Here is a 21,782-nt window from a genome sequence, read left to right as displayed (position 1 = left end):
AACACAGGCAACTATTCTTTGGCAACATGTGCTGAAATCAGAGAGTGTTCACAGATCCTGAAGAGTTAAACTGTCTCTTGTTTTCTATTCCCAGATGCGTCGATTCTGGAGCTAAGGATTGCCGTTCAGAAAATGCATGTGAAATTGGGGGGGGAAATGTTTCCAATTGGTTGGATTTTCCATGTGAATAATATTCCTTTGCATTTATTGCTACTTACAGTACCATAAGCGGAACCCTTTGTGCTCAAAAATCATTTTCTTTTTTTCTGGGCCATTTTGAGGGAAATAAGAGCACCTAAATACTCTAAAGCCACCAGATCCCAGACATTACCACATGACCCCTGTTCTTGCTGCAATCGTCTTAGTTAAAAAAGGGAACATAGCAGTTTCAGAACCACTATTATTGCACATCTCTGCAATACTGCAACTGGGGGTGTTTCTGCCATCACACTGTCTTCCATACTCCCCCTTAAACCAAATTCCCTGCTCTGTGCCATAACTAGAATGCCTTTCAGGTTTTTTTAATTTAATTTTTTACTTTTTAATATAGTTCCAGAGTTATGCCAATGTGATTTAAGTTTAAAATTAGTGCAACTAGGGAAATTTGTTAAGGACAAGAACTGAGATGCTTGGGTACAGACTGAAAGAAACAGAGTACCAAATGTTACCATGGGCAATGTCTTTGTAAGATAAAATATGAAAGCTAAGTGAAAAACTAGACCACCTATTTATCAGAGAGTTGCTTCATATTTGGTTTATATATACGACATTATTAGCCCCATTCTCTTCATTACTTTGTCCATTTTTAGAAAACCAATTCTTCAAACATGAAGAGAAATATAATCTATTTCAAAGGTGGAAAGAGAAAGGGAATTATAGAATAAATGATTTATTTTCTAAGGGGAAGCCTACTCAATTAGACCAATTGATATATAGACTGAATCCAACAACAACCCTATGTTTGTGGCACTTAATGCAAATCAACACACTTCAGACACATACAGACACATATAATTGGGAAAGAAGCTTCCCCAGGAGCATTCACTTTATTTGCCTCTCTATATAATTATTGTTGTTGTGTAACTTCAAGTTGTTTCTGATTTATGGCACCCGTAAGGTGAACCTATCTGGGTTGGCAAGTTTCTTCATGGGGGTTTGCCATTGCCACTCGCTGAGGCTGAGAGAGTGTGACTTGCCCAAAGTCAGCAAGTGGGTTTACATGGCCGAGCCAGGACTCAAACCCTGGTCTCAAAAGTCCTAGTCCAACATTCAAGCCGCTACGCCATGCTGACCGTCTAATGATAGTCCGAACCAAACCAAAGAACAAACTTCAAAGATATGTTAGGTAATTCAAGAAGCTAAATAGGGCATGTTCAAAAGGATTGAAATTTCTAGGGGAGTCACGTTTGGGGATAAAAATAGAAGATAAACAATGGAATTTGATTCGGAAAACTCCATATTATACATCAATATCAGCACAAATTATACACAAATGGTACTATCACCCACTTAAATTACATAGGATTAATAATGGAACATTAAAACTATGTTGGGGAGGTTGGGGAGAAATAGTGGCCTGGAGTCACATCACATGTGTTTAATGTGCCCAAAGATACAACAATTCTGGGATGAGGTTCCTTTTTGGATAAGTCAAATAATAGTAGGAGAGAAAGTCTTATTTTACAGAGCATTACTAATGATATTCTGTTTGAAGGATTTATCGCAGAAAGACTTCGTATCACTTATGAGCTGCAAGACTAGAAACCGTCAAAACACAGAAAAAATTAGAGAATGTGTCAATTAAGAATTGGCTAAAGAAGACATGGACTAGAGCCCTATCAGCAAAGTTAACCTATAAATTAAGAGTAGCAAAGGGAGATATAAAAGAAGACCCTTTTTAGCATCACGTGGAAGCCATTTGCTACTTTTATGTATCAGTAACATAAGGGTGAACTGACTGGGCTGTTCCTTCAGTCCAAATGTACAATATCTCATTTCACCCTAAAATGTAAAAATACAGCAGTTTGACACCACTTTAAGTGCTGTGTGTAGTTTCATCCTATATGAGACTTGAGATTTTGCCTCACAAAACAACAAATCCCAGGATTCTGTAGGATGTACTCTCCACTGATCTTTGCTGCATGCTGAAATGTGGTTTCCAAGTTCACTCTTTTAAAAAGAGACTTCCAGTTCAGTTTCAGAAAGAGTTGTGTGCACATAATCATGAGGTTTCAAATGTTTATCACATGACACCAAACGCAATCAGGAGCCATCTTAAACACAATCGGAGGTCATTCCAGGATCATTCCAGGGTTAGGTAAATTTGGGAGGAAAGAGGATTTACCTAACCCTGGAATGACCCCCGATTGTGTTTGAGATGGCTCCTGATTGAAACCTCATGATTGCCCCTGCATTGCCTTCACATTGACCCTGGGATAACTTCAAATCTTGCTCTTGTGATAAGGGCCTATGACTCTGGAGGCCAGGGTTCAATTCCCAGCTCAGCCATGAAACCCACTGGGGTGACCTTGATTAAGTCACACTCTCTCAGCCTCAGGGGAAAGCCATGGCAAACCTCCTCTGAACAAATCTTGGCAGGAAAACCCCGTGATAGGTTCACCTCAGCGTTGCCATAAATCAGAAGTGACCTAAAGGCACGCAACAAGAACAACAAAATCCCACTTGTAAACCACATTTCAAGTTACAGTAAAGATCAGCAGATGGTGCAACTGCACTGTAGAAATAATGCAGTTTGACACCACTTTAACTGCCATGGCTCCATCCTACAGAATGCAGGGATTTGTAGTTTTGTGGGACAACAACAGCACTGTTTGGCAGAGAAATGTAGAGATGGACGAGACCACAGGGCCATCCAGTCCAACCCCATTCTGCCATGCAGGAACTCACAACCCAAGCACCTTGTGAAACTACAGGTCCCAGGATTCCATAGGATGGAGTTACAGCATCCAAAGCGGTGTCAAACTGCATTATTTCTACAGTGCAAATGCACCCCTGCCTGTTTAAATTGCTTCAGTGCCTCCCATGTTGGCTGCATCCACACTGCAGAAATCATGCAGTTTGACACGGCTTTGAATGCTGTAGCTCTATCCTTGGAATCCTGGGATTTGTAGTTTCACAAGGTGCTTTGGATGTGAGTTCCTGCATGGCAGGATGAGGTTGGACTGGATGGCCCCTGTGGTCTCTTCCAACTCTTTGTTTCTATTAAGGTCTTATTTAGCCTACTCTGCCAAACACTTGGCTCAATGCTAGGTAATCCAGGGAATTGTAGTTTGTAGTGGCACCAGTGCTCTCTGCCAGAGAAGTCTCAATGCCTCACAAAACTACACTTCCCAGAATTCCCTAGCATTGAGCCAGGGCGGTTAAAACGGTGTCAAACCGGGTTATTTCTGCACTGGACCAGTTTATGCCCCAGCACCAAAGCATCAAATGGTAACTGAACCCGGAAACTGCAGGGGCTTGTGTGAGGAGGTGAGTCTATAAGTTTAGTAACTCTGTGGACGTTTTAGACCAATACTGGAGACGCGGGACGACGAGTTTCCTTATGCGTCGCGCGGGGATGACGCAACGGGAGGGTGAGTGACGTTGTTTCATTGGAAAAGCAACTCGAGAGGGAAGATTCTAAACGGAGAGGTCGGGTGGGCAGGCAGTGGGAGAGTCCATTTGTACCAAGGCGGGGGGGGGGGGGCGCCAAACAACGGAGGGGAATGAGCTGGGGCGAACCATTGTCAGGTATTTTGATTTGGGAGGGGGGTTGATTATGTTTATATGATGGATGGGAGAAATAGGAGCTATGGAAATAGCCTATTAGGCTTTGTAGATTCTAATATAGCTCTGTAATTAAAACAAATACAATTAAAATACACAAATTAGAGCAGATATGTGCTCCTTTCTCACTTAAGCTTAAATCTCAGGGTGCGCCTGCACTGCAGGGATAACACAGTTCTGACACTGCTTGGAATCCTGGGATTTGTAGTTCTGTGAGGCACCAGCTGCCTTTGTCAGAGAAGGCCAAAGAACTACAGGTCCCAGGATTCCATGGGATGGAAAGGTCTCCAAAACACCACTGCAGAAATAACCCAGTTTGAGACAGCTTTAACTGCCCTGGATCAGTGCTAGGGAATCCTGGGAACTGTGGTTTTGTGAGACATTCAGCCTTTGTCTGAGAGAGCTCTGATGTCTCGACAAACTACAGTTCCCAGGATTCCCTAGCACTGAGCCAGGGCAGTTAAAGTGGTCTCAAACTGGATTGTTTCTGCAGTGTGTTTTGGATCTTAAAGTGATGTCAAACTGTACAGTCAGGTGTAAACTAGGGCAGATATGTGCACTCCTTAAGCATAAATCTCTGGGTGCATCAATGCTCCAACTGCCATGGCTCCCTCCTACTGAATCCTGGGATTCGTAGTTCCGTGAGGCACCAGCACTCTTTGGCAGAGAAGGCTAAAGACCTTGTAACACTACAGAGCCCATGATTCCATAGGATGGAGCTACAGCACTTAAAGTGATGTCAAACTGTGTTATTTCTATAGTGCAGATTCTGTAGTTAAAGGGTGAGGCTGGTCTACCTAGAAATATAAAGCTCCACTCAAGTAAGGTCCAAAACACACTGCAGAGATAATCCAGTTTGAGACCGCTTTAAGTGCTTTGGCTCAATGCTAGGGAATCCTGGGAACTGTGGTTTTGTGAGACATTTTAGCCTTCTCTTTCAGAGAGCTCTGGCGTCACAAGAAACTACAATTCCCAGGACTCCCTAGGACTGAGCCAGAGCAGTTAAAGTAGTGTCAAACTGGATTATTCCTGATGTGCGGATGCAGCTTATGAGACACTTGCCTTAATTTCTGCAGTGGGCTGTAGAGCATGGTCTCCAAACCATGCATCTGAGGAAGTACGCTCAAGTCTATAAGCTCATGCTACCAACCTCTTTCTTTCAATTAGTCTCAAAGGTGCTGCAAGATCCCTTTGCATACAGGATTGTTTGTTCTGCTTTTTTCTCCCACCACCTGCCTCCCTTCTTAGTCTTGGCTGAGAAAATGTACAGTAGAGCAGTCAGTTCGTTAAACAACTGCAAAACGAGCAGATCAACAAAGCTTCACCTGTTGGGTCTCTATAGCCATATCTGCATGTTGGGAAGAGTCTTGCCTGATGAGGTTCTCCTTGGTTTTCTAGGCAGCCTGCTAAAAGTATTATGCATTTCAAGCACTTATATATTGCCTTTAAGTGCAGCAGTTCCACTCAGGCCATAAACTGAAAAGGTTGGGTGGGAATGCTGGCTGTAAAATCCTTGGAGTATAACTGCTCGACTTCATTTTGGGTTGTGTTGGATTCTGAACTATGCCAGTTTTGTTTTCTGTTGTCATCTACACACACTTTGAAGTACTGTACTTCTGTTAGCTCCTGCAGTAGGATGTAGGGCATGGTAAAGCAAAGGATGCTTCAGGAGGCACCTTCTCTTACTAGCTTTTGTTTGTTTGTTCTGTTGTTATCTTTACAGCTGTTTTATGTTTGCATTCCACTTTTCCTCCAGCGAGTTCAAGGCAGCATACAGTTTTCTCTTACCATTTCGATCTTCACAACAATCCTGCGAGGTAGGTCAGACTGAGGGAGTGTGAACGGCCCAAGTTTTCACTCAGTGAGTATCATAGGTTGAAGGGGGCTCGAACCTGGGGGAATCTTTTCACACTACGTAGTTGTAGCACTGCGATTTCAATTTAATTACCATGGTACTTGTTCTTAACTACGTTTGAGTTGATCCTGACTCATGGCAACACTGTGGATGAGATGTCTCCAAGGACTTCATCAGACTAGTAAAAAAGATTATAACGGTATGCTCCTGTCAATATCATGGAATAACGCAAAGGTTATCATACGATGTCGCATGATGTCATGATTATCACATGATTATCCTATGAATAAAGAGGCATTCTAGTGCCACTTTTTATCCACGGGAAAATCCCATGAATAAAAATCAGCACTAGAATGCCTCTTTATTCATAGGATAATCATGCAATAATCGCAACATCATGTGATAATCTTTGTGTTATTGCACGATATTGACAGGAGCATACTGCTATGCTCCCATCTTTTCCACTCTGATATAGTCCCAGGACTCCCTATCCATTGCTCCACTTAGATCCTGTAAATTCATACCTGTGACCGTCTTCATAGAGTCAATCCTTCTAGCATGTGGTCTTCCTTTTTTTCTACATCCCTCCCTCCACCTTTCCTGGCATTATTGTCTTTTCTAATGAATCATTCCTTCTCATGATATAGCCGAAGTATACAGCCTCAGTATAGTCATCTTGGTTTCCTGGGAGATTTCAGGCTTGATCTGTTCAAGAACCCATTTGTTTGTCTTTTTGGCTGTTCAAGGTATCCTCAGTACTCCAGCGCCACTTCTCAAATGAGCTGATTTTCTTCTTATCCGCTTTCTGCAAGGTCCAGCTCTCGCATCCTGTACATGATGATGGGGAATACAATGGCTTGTACAATTCTAACTTCAGTGCTCAATTGTATATCTTTACTGTTCAGGATCATTTCTAGTTCTTTCATAGCTGTCCTTCTCATTCCTAGCCTTCTTCTGATTTCTTGACTGCAGTCTCCTTCCTGATCAGTGTTTTATCCAAGGTACAGGAATTCTTTTACTATTGCCATGGCAATTCAAATAAAATCATAGTGCTATAACTGTACCATGAAAGGGCTCCTGGTCCCAGTCCAACACTAACAACTATGGCAACACAGCTCTTTCCGTGCAGAGGAGAATGTGTGTGATTCCTGCTTCCAGGATTGTGCCCACTGTTTCTCATCTTGTTCTCCTGTCCCATTTAGTGTATTTTTTTTGTGCAACTTCACTTTTAAAAGAATAACATGGAGTTACCAAACCTACAAAATGGATGGCTGCAATATTGAAAATGTTGGAGCTGAGTTAAGTTGCGGAGTTGGGGGGGGGGTGTTTTAGAAAAAGATCAAAATAAGAAATATCTTATGCATGCTTATTTAGAAGCATGAGCCACTGAATGTAGTGGGCCTTGTGTCTGATTAATTCATTAAGGGTTACACTGCAAGAGTGGTGCTTTTAGGGTTTGACAGAAGTAGTAATGATCTAGTGATAATAAATACAGGTAAATTGTTTTGTTTTGTTTTGTTTTGTCTAAATAGTAGCATTGGGGCTCATCCAGCCCAGATATGTCATGGCTGGCTCAGGGAAAATGAGCAACCATGTGTTCCTTTCCTCAGACTGCATAACTATTTTAAGGAACCCATTGTCAAAAAATGCTGGAAATTGGAGCCATGTGTTTTTAAAACCGTAGTTCCCCATTTCCTCCAGATTTTTTTTTTACAGTATTACTATTTTGAAAAAGAACAAAAATATCCAAACACAAAAATACATCCATTTGTCTCAACCTTACCGAATTTGTTCTTATCTTCCCATTCTCATACACTCGAATTCCCCTGCCTTTTCCCTTACTTATTACTTATAGGATTGGGTTTATCCACCTTAATTTCATCTTTGTTTCTTCTATTTATTTATATCCTTCACTGCTGTTCTACATCCCTCTTTAATACAACAATACTCTTCATATATAATTGTAGATTTTTCTACTTTGTCCCTCTGTTTCATCCCTCTGCTCATTTATCTTATCTCAGACTGTAGTTTAAGATCCTTTCTTTTTTCAGTAATTGAAGTTTAAACAACACGGTCCTTGATGTTGGGAAAGCAAAATGAACTATGTTTTGTGTAGGAGCAGAAATAGCTATGCATGAGGAAGGATATGTCATTTCTCTCAGTTCCTCTGAGGACAAATTCTGAATCATATTTTGTTTGAACCAGCAAAATCTACTCAACAATAAGTTTTACTATGTTCAGAGAAGCCTATTCCTAACAAATGCGTATTTGATTACAGTCCTTCCTGCTTGGAGAATGCTCATCCATTGCCCAGGAAATGGCTATTCTTTGAGGCCACAGAATCCAGTGACACTATCTGGCTCATAGAGAGCTTGGTGGAGGATCTGCTGAGACAGTTCTTCACACTCATATAATAAGAAGGTCACAGTGATGTTTTCAATTAATGGTTTCAGTTAATAATCTGGCGGCTGCATGTTTGATTTTAGTTACCAATGATTGCATCTTAAAACAATATGTTGGGCTTTATTCTATCAAAACATATGCCACAGTACACCTTCTGGTCTTCTTGTTGCACTGGAGTCTGTATTGCTGCTACTCTATATTTTTACAAGCATGCTTTAAAATCTGGATGTTGCTAAAACAAAATATTAACATGCAGTAGTGAGGTTTAGAGTTGCATGACTTTACATTCACATATTAATTGGTTCTCTTTTTTATAGCTCTTCATATGACAAGTAATAGCTATTTTTCATACAATTAAGGTGGAAATAAGGAAGATGGCTTCAAACCCTCCTGGACAAGGTAATTATTGCCATTTGGCAACTGTGTATACAACTACCTCAGATTCTCTTACGGTTTCACGACAAAATATATTTTAGACCTGAGAAAACTCACCTTTGTTTTCTGTCTAAAAATGAATGAAGAATTAATTACAAAATATATTTGGGATCTTTTTGGAACTCTTGCACAGAAAAAATCCTATTAATATTTTCTCTTGAATTCATTCTTTTGTGTTGTCTTTCTTTATGCATGATAGGACCTAGAGCCTTAGTAGCTCTGCTCATTAAAAAAAAAACATACATCTTTATAAGGTAGTCTGATTCAATTTAAGTAAGGCTATATTTCACAGGAAGGAATTGCAAAACCATCTCTGACTATTCCTTGCCTAAGAAAGCCCTACAAAAGTCATGGGGTCGCCATAAGTCAGCAGATGACTTGAAGGCACATACAGGTTGAGTTTCCCTTATCTGGAATTCCAAATTCTGAAATATTCCAAAATCCAAAACTTTTCTCAGTGGCTGAGATAGTGATCCAAAACACATTGCAGAAATAATCTAGTTTGAGAACGCTTTATCTGTCCTGGGTCAATGCTAGAGAATTCTGAGAACTGCAGTTTTATAAAGCATTTAGCGTTCTCTGTTTTAGTGAGCCCTGGTGCCACAATGAACTACCGTTCCTGCAAATTCCTAGCACTGAGCCAGGGCAGTTAAAGTGGTCTCCAACTGGATTGTTTCTGCGGCGTGCTTTGGACCAGTGACACTTTTACTTTCTGACGGTTCTGTGTACACAAACTTTGTTTCATGCACAAAATTATTGACCATATGGTATAAAATTGCCTTCAGGCTATGTTTATAAAGTGTATCTGAAACATAAACAAATGTTTTGTTTAGACTTGGGTCTCATCTCCAAGATATCACATTATATATTTGTATGCAAATACAGGTATTCCAAAAGTTTTAAAAAATCAAAATACCTCTGGTCCCAAGCATTTTGGATAAAGGAGACTCAGCCTATATGGACACAAGGCAAAAGATTCAGGAAGAGGTATTTGTCTGGCTCTAGTAGATGTTCAGGATTCAGGTGCATGTTTGTATGTTGATAACAGCATTTATTGAGTCTGGACTCAGCTAGTGCAGAATAAAGGTGTTGATGTTACTGAATAGTATTAGTTAAAATCATCTGGCAACTACAAACAATGATGGTTATGTCCTGTTTTTGATCATATCACAGCAGTTTTGAATGCAGTCTCTACCTGCTCTCCCAGTGAATGAACATGGCACATTTTCTTGCAGCACTGTTCTTGACAAGAGATCATGTTGCACACCTCAGTTCTTAACCATTTTTATGTATCTAGCAGCTCCATTTTGGTGCTCTTTTACATAAAATAATAAAATGTGGTTAGCACATTGGGTCTTACACTTTAAAAATTCCAAAACCACTGCAAAACATGGCAGTTTTATCATCCCTTAAGCCTCCCTCCCCCTCAAAAGAGACCAGCATACAGAGAAAAGAAAGAAGATTAAATGAAAGTTGTGTCAGATCATTCCAGTTTCACATGTGGTGTTGCAGTGCAGCGCACAGGGGTTCAGAAAGGTGAAAAGGGATTCCTACTCCAACCCAGCCTAGTCTAAGGCTAATGCCACACTGCAGAATCAGTTTGACACCACTTTAATTGCCATGACTCAGTGCTATGGGATTCTGGAGTTTGTAGTTTTATGATATATTCAGCTTTCCCTGTCAAAGTGCTCGGATGCCCCACCAAACTACCAATCCCAGAATTCCATAGCATTGAGCCATGGAAGTTAAAATGGTGTCAAACTATTTTATTTCTGTCTGACATAATAAAGTAAAATACTGGAAAATCACATAAGAGCCCAAGAAAAGGCCATCTTTGCTGTAGGTGAAGAAATGGGAAGTATGCTACAAGGGAAACCAGCATTTAAAAAAAAACAGCAGAGCCTTCCAAGTATCTTCTAAAGCTGAAGAGGGAAGAACAAAACTAAATGCTTAGGTTAAAGGGGAGTCCTGTGTTGAGGAGATGGCCACTATAAAATCCAACTCAGCTTATAAATTTATTTTTGCAGCATTTTAAAACATACGTATATTGGACTCAACTGCATAGATAATAAAACCAATAATGTTTTCCACACATTTCTGCTAAACAATACTAAATAAACCAGTTCCTAAAGATGTGGGTAAGATGGTGGAGATCTCATTCATTCTGGTTGGCTCTTTTGCCATTCCACACGACAGAGAAATGCCTACATTCTCTGCTTCTGTACAGACATTTTCCATCTCTGAAACCTGTGTGTGGAGCACTTACCCTTCCTCTTGGATGGGCATCTGAATTGGGGTGCTGAAGTTTCCACACAGTTGGACCCTGTTGACAAGCTGCCATCGTCTTGTCCTTCTGTAGTTCTTCAGATGTTTTGGACCAGTGGTCCCCAAACTGTGTGCTCTTTAAGAGATTTTGGACTTCAGCTCCTAGAATCCTAGACTATTAGCTAACATGGCTGAGGCTTCTGGGAGCTGAAGGCCAAAATCTCTTAAAGGACATCGTTTGGGGACCACTGTTTTAGACTATAATTCTGTTCATATCTGACCATTGATCATACCAACTGGAGCTGATGGGGATTGTCATCTAGAACATATGGATTCTGAAATTCACATTTGCTGTTATATCTTAGTAGTGAGCTTTGTTGGTGACATTAGTTGAAGGGAAACTGATAATTGGATGAGAAAACCTTATAGTCCCAGAAGGACTTGTGTGAGATTTTTAAATGTGTGGATTAATTATTTTTATTTAGATAATTGAACAGGCCTGTAGGCAGTTTTGTCACATGAAAATATTCAGAAGACAAAACATTACTAGCATAATTTTTGGTTTCTATTAGCATGCTGTTTCATCAATTTATCTTATCCTAATTTAAAGTAACAGTGTGTTGCAGAATTTTGTGCCTCTTCATGCTATCATGAAAGGACTTCAGACACAGTTTAATTTAGCATTTAGATCACTGTTCCTAATGCAAAGCCTCAAACTCAAAACTGTTCGTAAATCTATGTATCAAGTTTACATTGGACTTGATATCCAAATGTATTGAACGCCTCCATATATCTGATCATAGTTCTTAGAGGCAAGTAAAATATTCATTCTTGAATAATTCAAGAGAAATTTAATGAGCAGCATGAATTTCCCTTAATTGTTACTGAACATGTTGGAGAACACATCAGAATATAAATTGCTATTAGAAAGTGATAGAGAATTTCATTGTCTTGTTGATTGTGATTGCAGTTGGCACAATTAGGTTATTGTAAACGGTGTGGTAATTGTTTATGGCCATATTGCCTAGAAACTGGAGAAATGCTCTGTTCTGTTTCTCAAACTGGGTCAGTCACTGTTTGGATGACTGTGATCAAAAATTGTATGCTCCAGCTGGATAGGGTAGGAGTGTACTACCAATAGAGGACCCACTATTCCAGAAATGATTTAGGGGGGAAGAACCTTTGTGAACACTCTGTGGTCCCTGGAAAGTGCAAGCAAGTCAAGGTCCCGCCATTGTTTTAGGAACAATACTTGGCCAAGTGCTGTATTGTCTACAAGACAGAGTCATTGGAGCAGTGCTTCGCCAAGTGCTATGTTATCTCCAAGGCAATCATTGGAGACTCCATTGGCTTGGGCTCAGAAATTAAGTGTTGCCTTCTGTCTTCTTTCTCTCTGAGCAGGCTACAAAAACAAACATCAGATCAGAGAAACCCAATGACCCACGTCTTGGCAGGAATGTGGGGTGTGAGCTTGCAGATGTTTTTTGCATGACAGCTCAACCAGCCATGCTGGTTGGGAAATTGTGCAAGGAAGCTTTTCAAAGTCTGTGTGGTGTGGGGCCTTTCTGGGGAAAGGAGGAAGTACACTGGTAGTGTTTCCTGGTAGTGAAACTGTGTATTGAAGGAAGAAACTGTGTCTGATTTTGTAAATGTTTTTGTGAATATTTCTGCTACAGCTGGAGTAGCTCAGTAACTAGACTTTGGTAGCTCAAAGCACCCTCTGAACTGTGAGAGCAGTATTGCTGTTCATCTGCATGTTTGCTTGGTTGACTGCTGGACAGAGATTGTGACATAGAGAAGAACAGTGTAGCACTGTAATTTTTTTTACAGCAACTCCAAAAGCTTCCCAAGTCCGTGATAATGAATTTGAAAAAAATAGTTTTTGTGGTTTTTTTCAGGCTATGCGGCCGTGTTCTGGAAGAGTTTATTCCTGACATTTTGCCAGCATCTGTGGCTGGCATCTTCAAAGATGTCAGCTACAGATGCTGGCGAAACATCAAAAATAAACTCTTCCAGAACATGGCCACATAGCCCGAAAAAAACCACAAAAAACTATGGATGCTTCCCATGAAAACATTCGACTTCACAGTTTGAAAAAAAGCATCCATTTATTTTTCTGTTTCTCAACCAGAATAGTTAGTTTCAGAACAAGAACCATGTGAATGCAACAGCCCTGTGGTACTACTTATCACACCTCCTATCTGCCTCATCATCATCAGGAGCTATCACCTGAACCACATGGTACCATTTCGCCACTATTTAGGAAGCCATGTGTTTGTGATGTTAGAGCTACATCACAAAAGGAATGAATGTACAGTCCATTAAGTTGCTGGCTTTAATGCAGATATACTTTCATTGTTGAAAAAATTAATTCATTGGAAGTAAGTAGTCGTAACTAGTTACTTCCAAAGGCTAGTGTGATAACACTAATTGTGAGTGCCTGACAGAGGGCTGAATGAGTCTTAGAAAACTTATTGAGACAGAGGTCCAAAACACACTGCACAAATAATCCAGTTTGAGACCACTTTAACTGCCCTGGTTCAATGCTAAGGAATTCTGGGAACTCTAGTTTTGTGAGACATTTAGCCTTCTCTATCAGAGAACTCTGGTGCCACAATAAACTACAATTCCCAAGATTCCCTAGCACCAAGCCAGGGCAGTTAAAGCCTTCTCAAACTGGATTATTTCTACAGTGTGTTTTGAACCTTAGAAAGCTTATACCACAGAGAGCCAGTGCAGTGTAATGGTTTAAGCACTAGACTATGACTCTGGAGGCCATTGTACAAATCGCTGTTTGTCTGTGGAAACCTATTGGTTTCCACGGACCTTGGGAAAATCACAGTCTCTCAGCCTCAGAGGAAGACAATTTTGCCAAGAAAATCTTGTGATGCTTCACCCCAGAGTCTCCATAAATCAGAAACAACTTGAAGGCATACAACAACAAACATTAATGTGTATGTCTATCAAGTTTGTAAGAGGTTGTCTAAGTGCACTAGCTCTAGCATATGAAGCTTCTGGTTGTATTATGTTTGTTCACTGTTTTTAAAACTTTTTCTATCCAAAGGAAGCTCTGCCAGCTCACTCTGTGGCTTAAGCCCTACTTGCTCTTTTCTAATATAATCTACAAATTTTTACAATTTTGACAAAAATACTTTAAATGTTTCCTTATATGCTGACTAAAAATACTTCTTTAGAATACCATGTTATCTTCAAGTAGCCTTCCCAAATTTAGCTGCTGTCACAGATACATTGGACTACAAGTCCCTTCCTCCCCCTTTGGCCACGCTGGTTGGGATGATGGGTGTGGTTCTGCAAATTTGAAGGATACCAAGTTGGAAAAGGCTGATCTCTAACCTTTTATCTACACAGTTCTTGGGTATTTTATTTTGGAGTAGCCTTCAAAACAGTGCCCCACAAATACTGGTGTAACATCTGTGGCAGAGTTTAAGAGGCTTCCCCCCAATATCTGGAAGCTTAGTGCCTCAAAAAGTAATTATAGTAAGCTCTGATCCAACTCAAGATTACAAAGTTTTCTTAACTGCTGCTATACAAAATTGTTCCAAAGCCATTTCACATAATCAGTGAGAAGATAATAAAGGAAAGTTATAAATAGGTTTTAAGGGTGGTGCTTGTTGGCTTTGAAGATTAATATTTTCATCATTGATATGCATCATCATAATTCACTTTGGAGAGGCTTTAAGCCAAGGAGGTTATTGTATGGTTCAAAGATATCACACACATCATTGACATTTACTGTCCCCTTCTTCTTTTTCTTGGTAGGCTTTCAGAATAAAAACAGGGTTGCAATCTTGGCTGAGCTAGACAAGGAGAAGAGAAAGCTACTCATGCAAAACCAGACCTCCACAAATCACCCTGGAGCCAGGTATCACCTGCTTGGAGGCCTGTCTCTTTCTTTCAGTCATGCTCCCTGGTCACAGAGGAAAGCCACATGTTGCTGTCTCATATCAGCAGTATGTGTCTCTCATGGGACCTTTTCACCCGCAGTGGCAGTTTCTTCCCAGGAGTCACCACATGCCCTGGATCTGTGCCTTCTGAGACTCACCGTTTGCCCTTTCTCTCTGGCAAAGATGCATAGATAAAGTTTAATTAATTTATTTTTTTACCTATTCTTTAGCCAAAGATGGCTCTTACTTTATAATCCATCGTAAACAACAATTAAACTACATTGACCTAGAAACCTGGGATTTAAAATCTTTAATTGAGGATATTTAAATATGCAAACAATTGAAATCTAAAGCAGGGTGGGTATGATTCTAAGGGCTGTTTACCTCTCCAGTAACCTTCTGGGAGCTAGATGATGTCAGAGGTTCTCCCCTTCTCCCTGCCATGTCTAAAAGCAACCAAGAGCAGAAAATGAAATATATTAGGTTCCAGTGAAGGAAGCAAACTGGCTAGTGTTCCAGTTTTGTGTTACAGGCTATATATCTAGATATTGCAATGTCTGTTCTTCTCCCTAAAAGGAATGTATATGTATATAGATTTATGAATACTTATAATAAATAGCCAAAGCCCTAAAAGTGCCAAAGAGCCTGCTCAGTTCCCATATAAATATTCTGAAATTCCAAGACTTAAAAGTACTTGTGAAATGTTGATGTTAACTTGGCCTGTCTGGTTTAACCACCATCATAAGTTGGGAACCCCAGTGACCAGAAGTTGATAATGAGATCCCAGACAGAATCCAGACTTAGCTGACAAGTGGCAAGGACCCTCAAACCCTTTCTAAGAAATAGGGTTAGAGAACTACACCTACTTCATTAGTACCAATCACAGCTGTACATTCTCCCTTTTGTATGGCTAAATCTGGATTCTTCTGCGGGGACAGATCCCAACAGGATAGAATTTTTTATCTTCTGCAACAAAAATAATGAAGACTGCTGTAAAAGGGAGCCTGAAGTTCAGAAAGTGGAAAACAAGGAGTGTTTATTTCCTGATTTTTTTTTAATTGATGAATGTGTTCCCTTTCTTGCATTATTCCCTTTGTGAATAGATGTAAACACAGTTGTTAGAATGCATTCAACAATCTGTTTTCTGGCCCTTCAGTGTTCCATTGCTGCACCACAGTTACATTTAATCTGAGAATTTAGCATGCATAACCTGCCCTCCTCTGCCCTGCATCTCTCTTCACTATCTGTTGTTTCATTAATATCATCAAATATGACCTGTAGGTTCAGCAGCTCTCAGGAGCATTTGAATTTCTGAATCCATATTAGATATCCAATTCTCTGAGTAATCTAGAAATGTGAGGAGGTGCAGGTGCAATTTCAGTCATTTTTATTAGGCACTCTAAAGCTACTGCCACACTGAAGAACTAATGCACTTTGACACCACTTTAACTCATGATTTCATCCTATGGAACCCTGGGCTTTTTAGTCTGTTGTGGCACAAGAGCTCTCTAACAGAAAAGGCTACATAACTACATAGCTCACAAAACCACAAATCCCAGAATTTCATTGCACTGAGCCATGGCAGTAAAAGTACTGTCAAACTGCATTAATTCTGCAGTGTAGATACAACCTTCTAGACAAATTATATTTGGATTCTTCCAGATTCCCAGAGCAAGTGTACAGCCTGATATTTTCAAAGCCCTTTCCCACAAGATAGGGATCGAATTTTCATTTTTTTATTGTTTTATTTTGTTTTTGATTTTTCACCCCACTTTCCTTTCTGGTTGTTGAGCTGTATCATGGTTTATATTAAGATCTGAGATCTCCACAAGGCCAGTGATGTTTTAAATTGTTCCTGAATTTGAAAAAGTTAAACCAGAATGACTTGTATGTAACTCATGTTTCTCCTCCAAGTGCTAAGCTAGAACTTGTTGCTTGTGGTGGAGTTGTTGTGGACGGTTGGCGGGGTTGGTGGGATTGGTACTGTAATTTGTCAACATATTGACTAAAAAGAGACCTTGTCTCGGCTCGATCTCAATGGGAAACTCTTTTCCTGTATACAGAGTTCTGCAGCCACTCTACCAAACATATGAGCTCCCCATCATGAAGACTATGGACCCCTGGTTAGTGCTGTTGTTTTATTCAGGTATCACTTAGACAAGTCATTGGGTGGTACTGATGTATGAAAGAGAGAGAGAGAGAGAGAGAAATGTGCTGGGGGGCCCAAGTGTCATTTTACTGCATGTCTTCTACTTGACCTCCTTTTGGTTTCCATTGGTGCATGGGTTTCTTCCCCATATTGACTGAATCTGCCATGACTGGAGGGAGTGGGTTAGATCTAGGTGTAATCATACTTAGAGTAGACACATTGACATCAGTACTCATGACTAGTGTAAGTCTCAAGAGTTTCAATGGGTCTGTTCTAAGTATGATCCCAGTCTGGATCCAACCATTGTTCCTGAGCAGCACTGTTAATCCAGTTGCGCGCACACCATCTTGCATGTCAGATTTCCCTCAATTTCAAATCTTCCATTATAAAGGGGAACATTTTTACTCTGAACCATGTGCCCTTGTCGCAACAAATTTCCTTCTTAATCTTGTGCTCGTTGTTAGTGTCACTGCATTTGTATGACTTTCTGTTTTCTTATTGTTTGCAGCATCTCTCTGTCTCGATCCTCCCTTAATAAGGACTTTCGTGATCATGCAGAGCAGCAGCACATAGCTGCACAACAAAAGGCTGCTTTACAGGTAAATTGTCCCAGTAAAGGCAGACCCAGTGGAGCTGTGTTGCAAATTCATTGGGGTCTTTTGTTCTTCATTGGTTCCTAAAAATTAGGGACATTGTGAATATCAGGAAAAACTCAAAAGTGGATGGAAATTTTGTTTCTTGAGTGTTTGGTAATCATGATGAGGAGAAACCTGGGATGACAAGAATCTTTGGGATTTATTCTATGCAAAATTTTCTTCATCTTGGGAGGAGTGCACCCTTCCCTATATGTTCAGTTATAGGAATTTAATTCAATTGCTGGCCAAAGGGATAGGTTTGGGTAGAATGCATGGGGGAGCCAATTCTACCACTGTCTGTGAGGACTGCTGGACCTCATAAGTGAAAGGACTGAAATGCTTCTCTGCTGTGTACCATCTGCTACATTGACCAGAAATTAAGCTTATGCAGTAGCATGTGTCAGAGTTCAGCACTGGAAGAACTCTTAGGTAGTCCTGCAGCTACAGCCAGTTTTGATCAAAATAGCAAGGCTTCCACTGTAATTCCACAGGCAGATCCAAACCTTTAAAAAGTTACTTTTTTGGCAGCAGCTTCCTGAATCCTCTGGGTGTTGGGATTGTGGGAGTGCATTCATAGAAGCAACTTTTGCAAGCTTTGTTTAAATCCTGTATGGATTATGGGAGCCTGTGTGGCATAGGACTGTGACTCTGGAGACCAGGATTCAAATCCTGGCTCGGCCATGGGTGACCTTGGGCAAGTCACACTCTCTCAGCCTCAGAGGATGGCCATGGCAAACCCTCTCTGCAGACACATGCTAAGAAAACCCCATGATAGGGTCGCCATAAGTCAGAAATAACTTGAAGGCACACAACAACAACAACAACATGGGTTATGAGGATGAAAGCAGCAGAAGTGGACACAGAGTTGAAACCATTGTCATTGAACAAGAATTACAGCTAAATCTGTTGTTGTTTTTTCTTTTAATGTGCCACTTCTGTTGGGGTTAGTGTTAAGGAGATTTTCATATTGGTCTGTTCCTCTTCCAGCATGCCCATGCACATTCTTCGGGGTACTTTATAACCCAGGACTCAGCTTTTGGAAACCTTATTCTTCCTGTTTTGCCACGACTTGATGGAGAATGAGACAGTGAAGAAGGCTGGTGCTCATCTAGTTTTGCAGCTGCTACCTTTCCATTCATTGAGTGGTTTGAAAATAAGAGGACTCAGAGCTGAAGAATAATTTGTTTATTTTAATGACTTTCATTTTATATCCAGTCTTTTTGTTTTCAGGGGACATTGAAATATTTAAAACCAATTCTAAGGTAGTCTGCTTTTTCCTTTCCTTCTGGTCTCAAAGTTGGTTATTGATATTACGTAGTTGACTTTGCTAATTCGATGCTTGTTTATTTCTTCTTTGATTTAACTTACAGCATTACCTTCAAGCCACTATTATTAGCACATGCTAGGCTACATCTGCACTGCAGAAATAATGCAGTTTGACAGCTTTTTAATGGCCATGGCTAAGTGCTATGGAATTCTAAGATTTGTAGTTTTGTAAGATATTTAGCCACCTCTATCAGAATTCTGGTTCCACAACAAACTACAAATCCCAGGATTCCACAGGATGGAGCCATGGCAGTTAAAGTGGTGTAAAACTACATTGTTTATGCAGTGTGATTGGAGCCCTATTGCCGTACAGTGCTTCACGTTGGTCTCTCAGTAATCTTACAGCAATCTTGTAAGATAGGTCAGTACTATTATCCTGATATATATATGAGCAAATGTTAGAGAAAGAAACTTGCCTGAAGCTATTTTACAATTTCCAAACTGAGGTGAACACTGGAGTTCCTTGATTACACTCTTACATACCTCTAGAGCCTATTCTTGCATTATTATTCTGTTAGCAATAGCAGGATACTTATTATGCCTAGAATCCATTTGGTGATTTGTGCCAGCATGAGAGTCTTATAATGTAATACTCTTTAAAAAACAACAACAGGGTATGGCAGTCAGTAAAAAGCAACAAGCCACTTAGGAGCCAATAGGGCAATTTTATCTATTGGAGGCAGCTTTTCCTTTCGTTCTTCTATCCTTTCAGCACTCAGGACCCCCTTTCATCTGCTCCAGTCTCTTGCTCTTCCACCAGCATAATTACACTGGCAGAAAAGATATTGGCATTTGTGTTGGATGTGGTGCCTTGCTTTCCAGGAAAATAAGAACAGAGCCCTGTGTTAGGGTAATTAAAAACGTATGTGCTTTCTCCCTGTCTGAAGACGGGTAAAGAAGAACATCAACAATACAGAGAACTGCAGCTCCAAGTGAGTACATATACCACTGGCTTGCTGTCCATTTCCAGGCATTGTTCAAAATGATGACTTATAAAGCACTATATGGTTCAGGTCCTGTTTATTTGTATTATACCAGACAAACCTGCCTATGTTCTGAGATCTTCTGGGGAGGCCCTGTCCTGCCACCCAGGGATGTAGCTGGGGGGGGGGGGTGTCTGTGGGGTCCGGACCTCCCTTCCGTTAAATACAATGAATGGTGTGTGCTGCTGCGCCCAAGCCCCATTATAATCGTGGTACTTAGTCTAGACCCCCCCCCTTCCCAAAATCCTGGCTGCATCCCTTTGCCACCCTCACAAATACATTTGGTTGGAAAACAGGGCCTTCTTGGTGGCTGTTCCCAGGCTTTGGAACTCCCTTCCCAAAGAGGCTAGACTGGCACACTGCATACTATCTTTCAACAAGCAGGGGAAAGCTTTTCTATTCTAGCGGGTCTTTGAGAATTTATTAATTTCTTAGGGAAAACAGACCTTTACAAAATGCTGGGCCAGTGTGTGTTATGGTTCTTTTTAATTTAACTGGATGCAGTTTTATGGTGATTTAATTGTTTTTAACTTGTATGCTGTAGATTTTTAACTCTTTTTTTAAATTTTGTAAGCCGGCATGAGTCCAAAACTGGGGGAAAGGCAGGATATAAATAAATATAATGATAATGATATAATGCCTTTGTTCGCTTGAATGCATGACTTCAGCCCCTTTGTATCTGACTGTGTAGCCACCAGCTGGTCCCGAAAAAAAGCCCCAGTTTATGTTTTAATTAACAGTGAGAAAGAGAAATGGAGAAGTATATAGACAAGTTTGTGCAGTTTTCCAGATCTGAGCTGCATATTTGGCCAGATGAATCAACGTGAAGCAGGAAAGGAAGGAGAAAATACCTCCCTTTTTCAAGTGTTGTGCTTTGTTGGATAGGCATGTGCAGCCCTCTTTCTGGTATGTGTCTGCTATAATTCCTTATCATTGGCTATGCTAACTAGGGCTGATGTAGTTATAGGCCATAAAAATATGGAGAATTGCAATTTTCTATCCCCGTTTTAGTGAGTCAGGCTATTGCTTGGTCTAACCTAGGTGTGGCGAACACGTCCCCACCCCAGATGTTAGATTGTGGCTCCCAACAGCTTTATGTAACATAGCCAATAGTTGAGGATAATGGCAGATACAACCCAACAACATCTGCAAGGCCACCAATTGCCTGCTTCCTCTTCCTTATTCCATCCTGCTTATTTTAAGCTAAATTAGTGATGTAATTTTAACTGTTATTGAATTGTATTATTTGTAATGGTGAGAAGGTTACGGATTAATATATGTTTCATTATATTCTTTTTATGTTTTGTATTTTTATCTCGGTTGTAATCCCACCTCGATCCGCATGGAGAGGCAGGAAATATAAATAAATCTTATTGTTGTTGTTGTTATTATTATTATTATTATTATTATTATTATTATTATTATTGATGGGTTACATCTCTCAAAATATTGAGAAGAGTTAAAGTATAGGTGCTCTTATTACAGCAGGAAAGTGGGGAAAGTTCTTTAATAGTCCTCTGAACTAGATAACAGGCTGTGTCTACATTTGTCTTGTAACACATGGCCTTTCCAGATGATTAAAAACATGCAATCTTGCTAGTCTTTAATTCCAACTCAGTAACTTGATACATTCTCCTACTCTTCTCAATATTTGTGAGTTGGAAGAGGGTAGCCTTCTTCTGGGAGATATTTTGCTGCTTTTTTCTTCCTTACATTAAATGATGTGAACTCCAGAGCTGGAGGGCAGGGGGACCGCTTTAAGAAAGTCTTCCAAAGAGACGCACCATTGGAGTGATGGTGGGTATAAGTGGAAGAAGAGAACCAGGCACCGCAAGGATGTAAATGTACACCACTACTTGTTTTTGAAAAAAAAACATAATGGTTCTTTCTGAAAGAAATGAACATGTAAAAAGAAATCCCAGCTAGCAATAAGCAGATTTCTCTGAAGGAAGATGTTAACATATTGTGAAAGAATTAAAGTTTTAAGAAAAAAGTGTTTTCAGCAAAAGAATTCAAGAAAGGATAAGGCAATGGACTGGA

General features: G+C 40.2%; 1 protein-coding gene across 19 annotated transcripts; it reads left to right on the top strand.

The window, feature by feature from the left end:
* The first annotated feature begins 3,534 nt into the window (after positions 1-3,534).
* LOC121922838 (INTS3 and NABP interacting protein) lies at positions 3,535-21,131 on the top strand. 19 transcript variants are annotated; one of them, XM_042452706.1, is made up of 8 exons: positions 3,535-3,593; positions 5,510-5,603; positions 7,920-8,062; positions 8,362-8,443; positions 14,525-14,627; positions 16,713-16,772; positions 17,307-17,397; positions 18,421-21,131. In XM_042452706.1, the coding sequence occupies exons 4-8, from the start codon at positions 8,419-8,421 to the stop codon at positions 18,514-18,516; spliced, it is 375 nt and encodes a 124-aa protein (XP_042308640.1). In that variant the 5' UTR covers positions 3,535-3,593; positions 5,510-5,603; positions 7,920-8,062; positions 8,362-8,418; the 3' UTR covers positions 18,517-21,131. The 19 variants fall into 19 exon arrangements, with proteins under 19 accessions (XP_042308640.1, XP_042308632.1, XP_042308636.1 ...); XM_042452707.1 differs by lacking the exon at positions 3,535-3,593 and adding an exon at positions 3,606-3,656; XM_042452710.1 differs by lacking the exon at positions 3,535-3,593 and adding an exon at positions 3,609-3,651.
* The last annotated feature ends 651 nt before the right edge of the window (positions 21,132-21,782 follow it).

The sequence above is a fragment of the Sceloporus undulatus genome, chromosome 2, assembly GCF_019175285.1.
Source record: "Sceloporus undulatus isolate JIND9_A2432 ecotype Alabama chromosome 2, SceUnd_v1.1, whole genome shotgun sequence".
NCBI classification, from domain to species: Eukaryota; Metazoa; Chordata; class Lepidosauria; order Squamata; family Phrynosomatidae; genus Sceloporus; species Sceloporus undulatus.
This window is presented reverse-complemented; position numbering and strand designations above follow the sequence as displayed.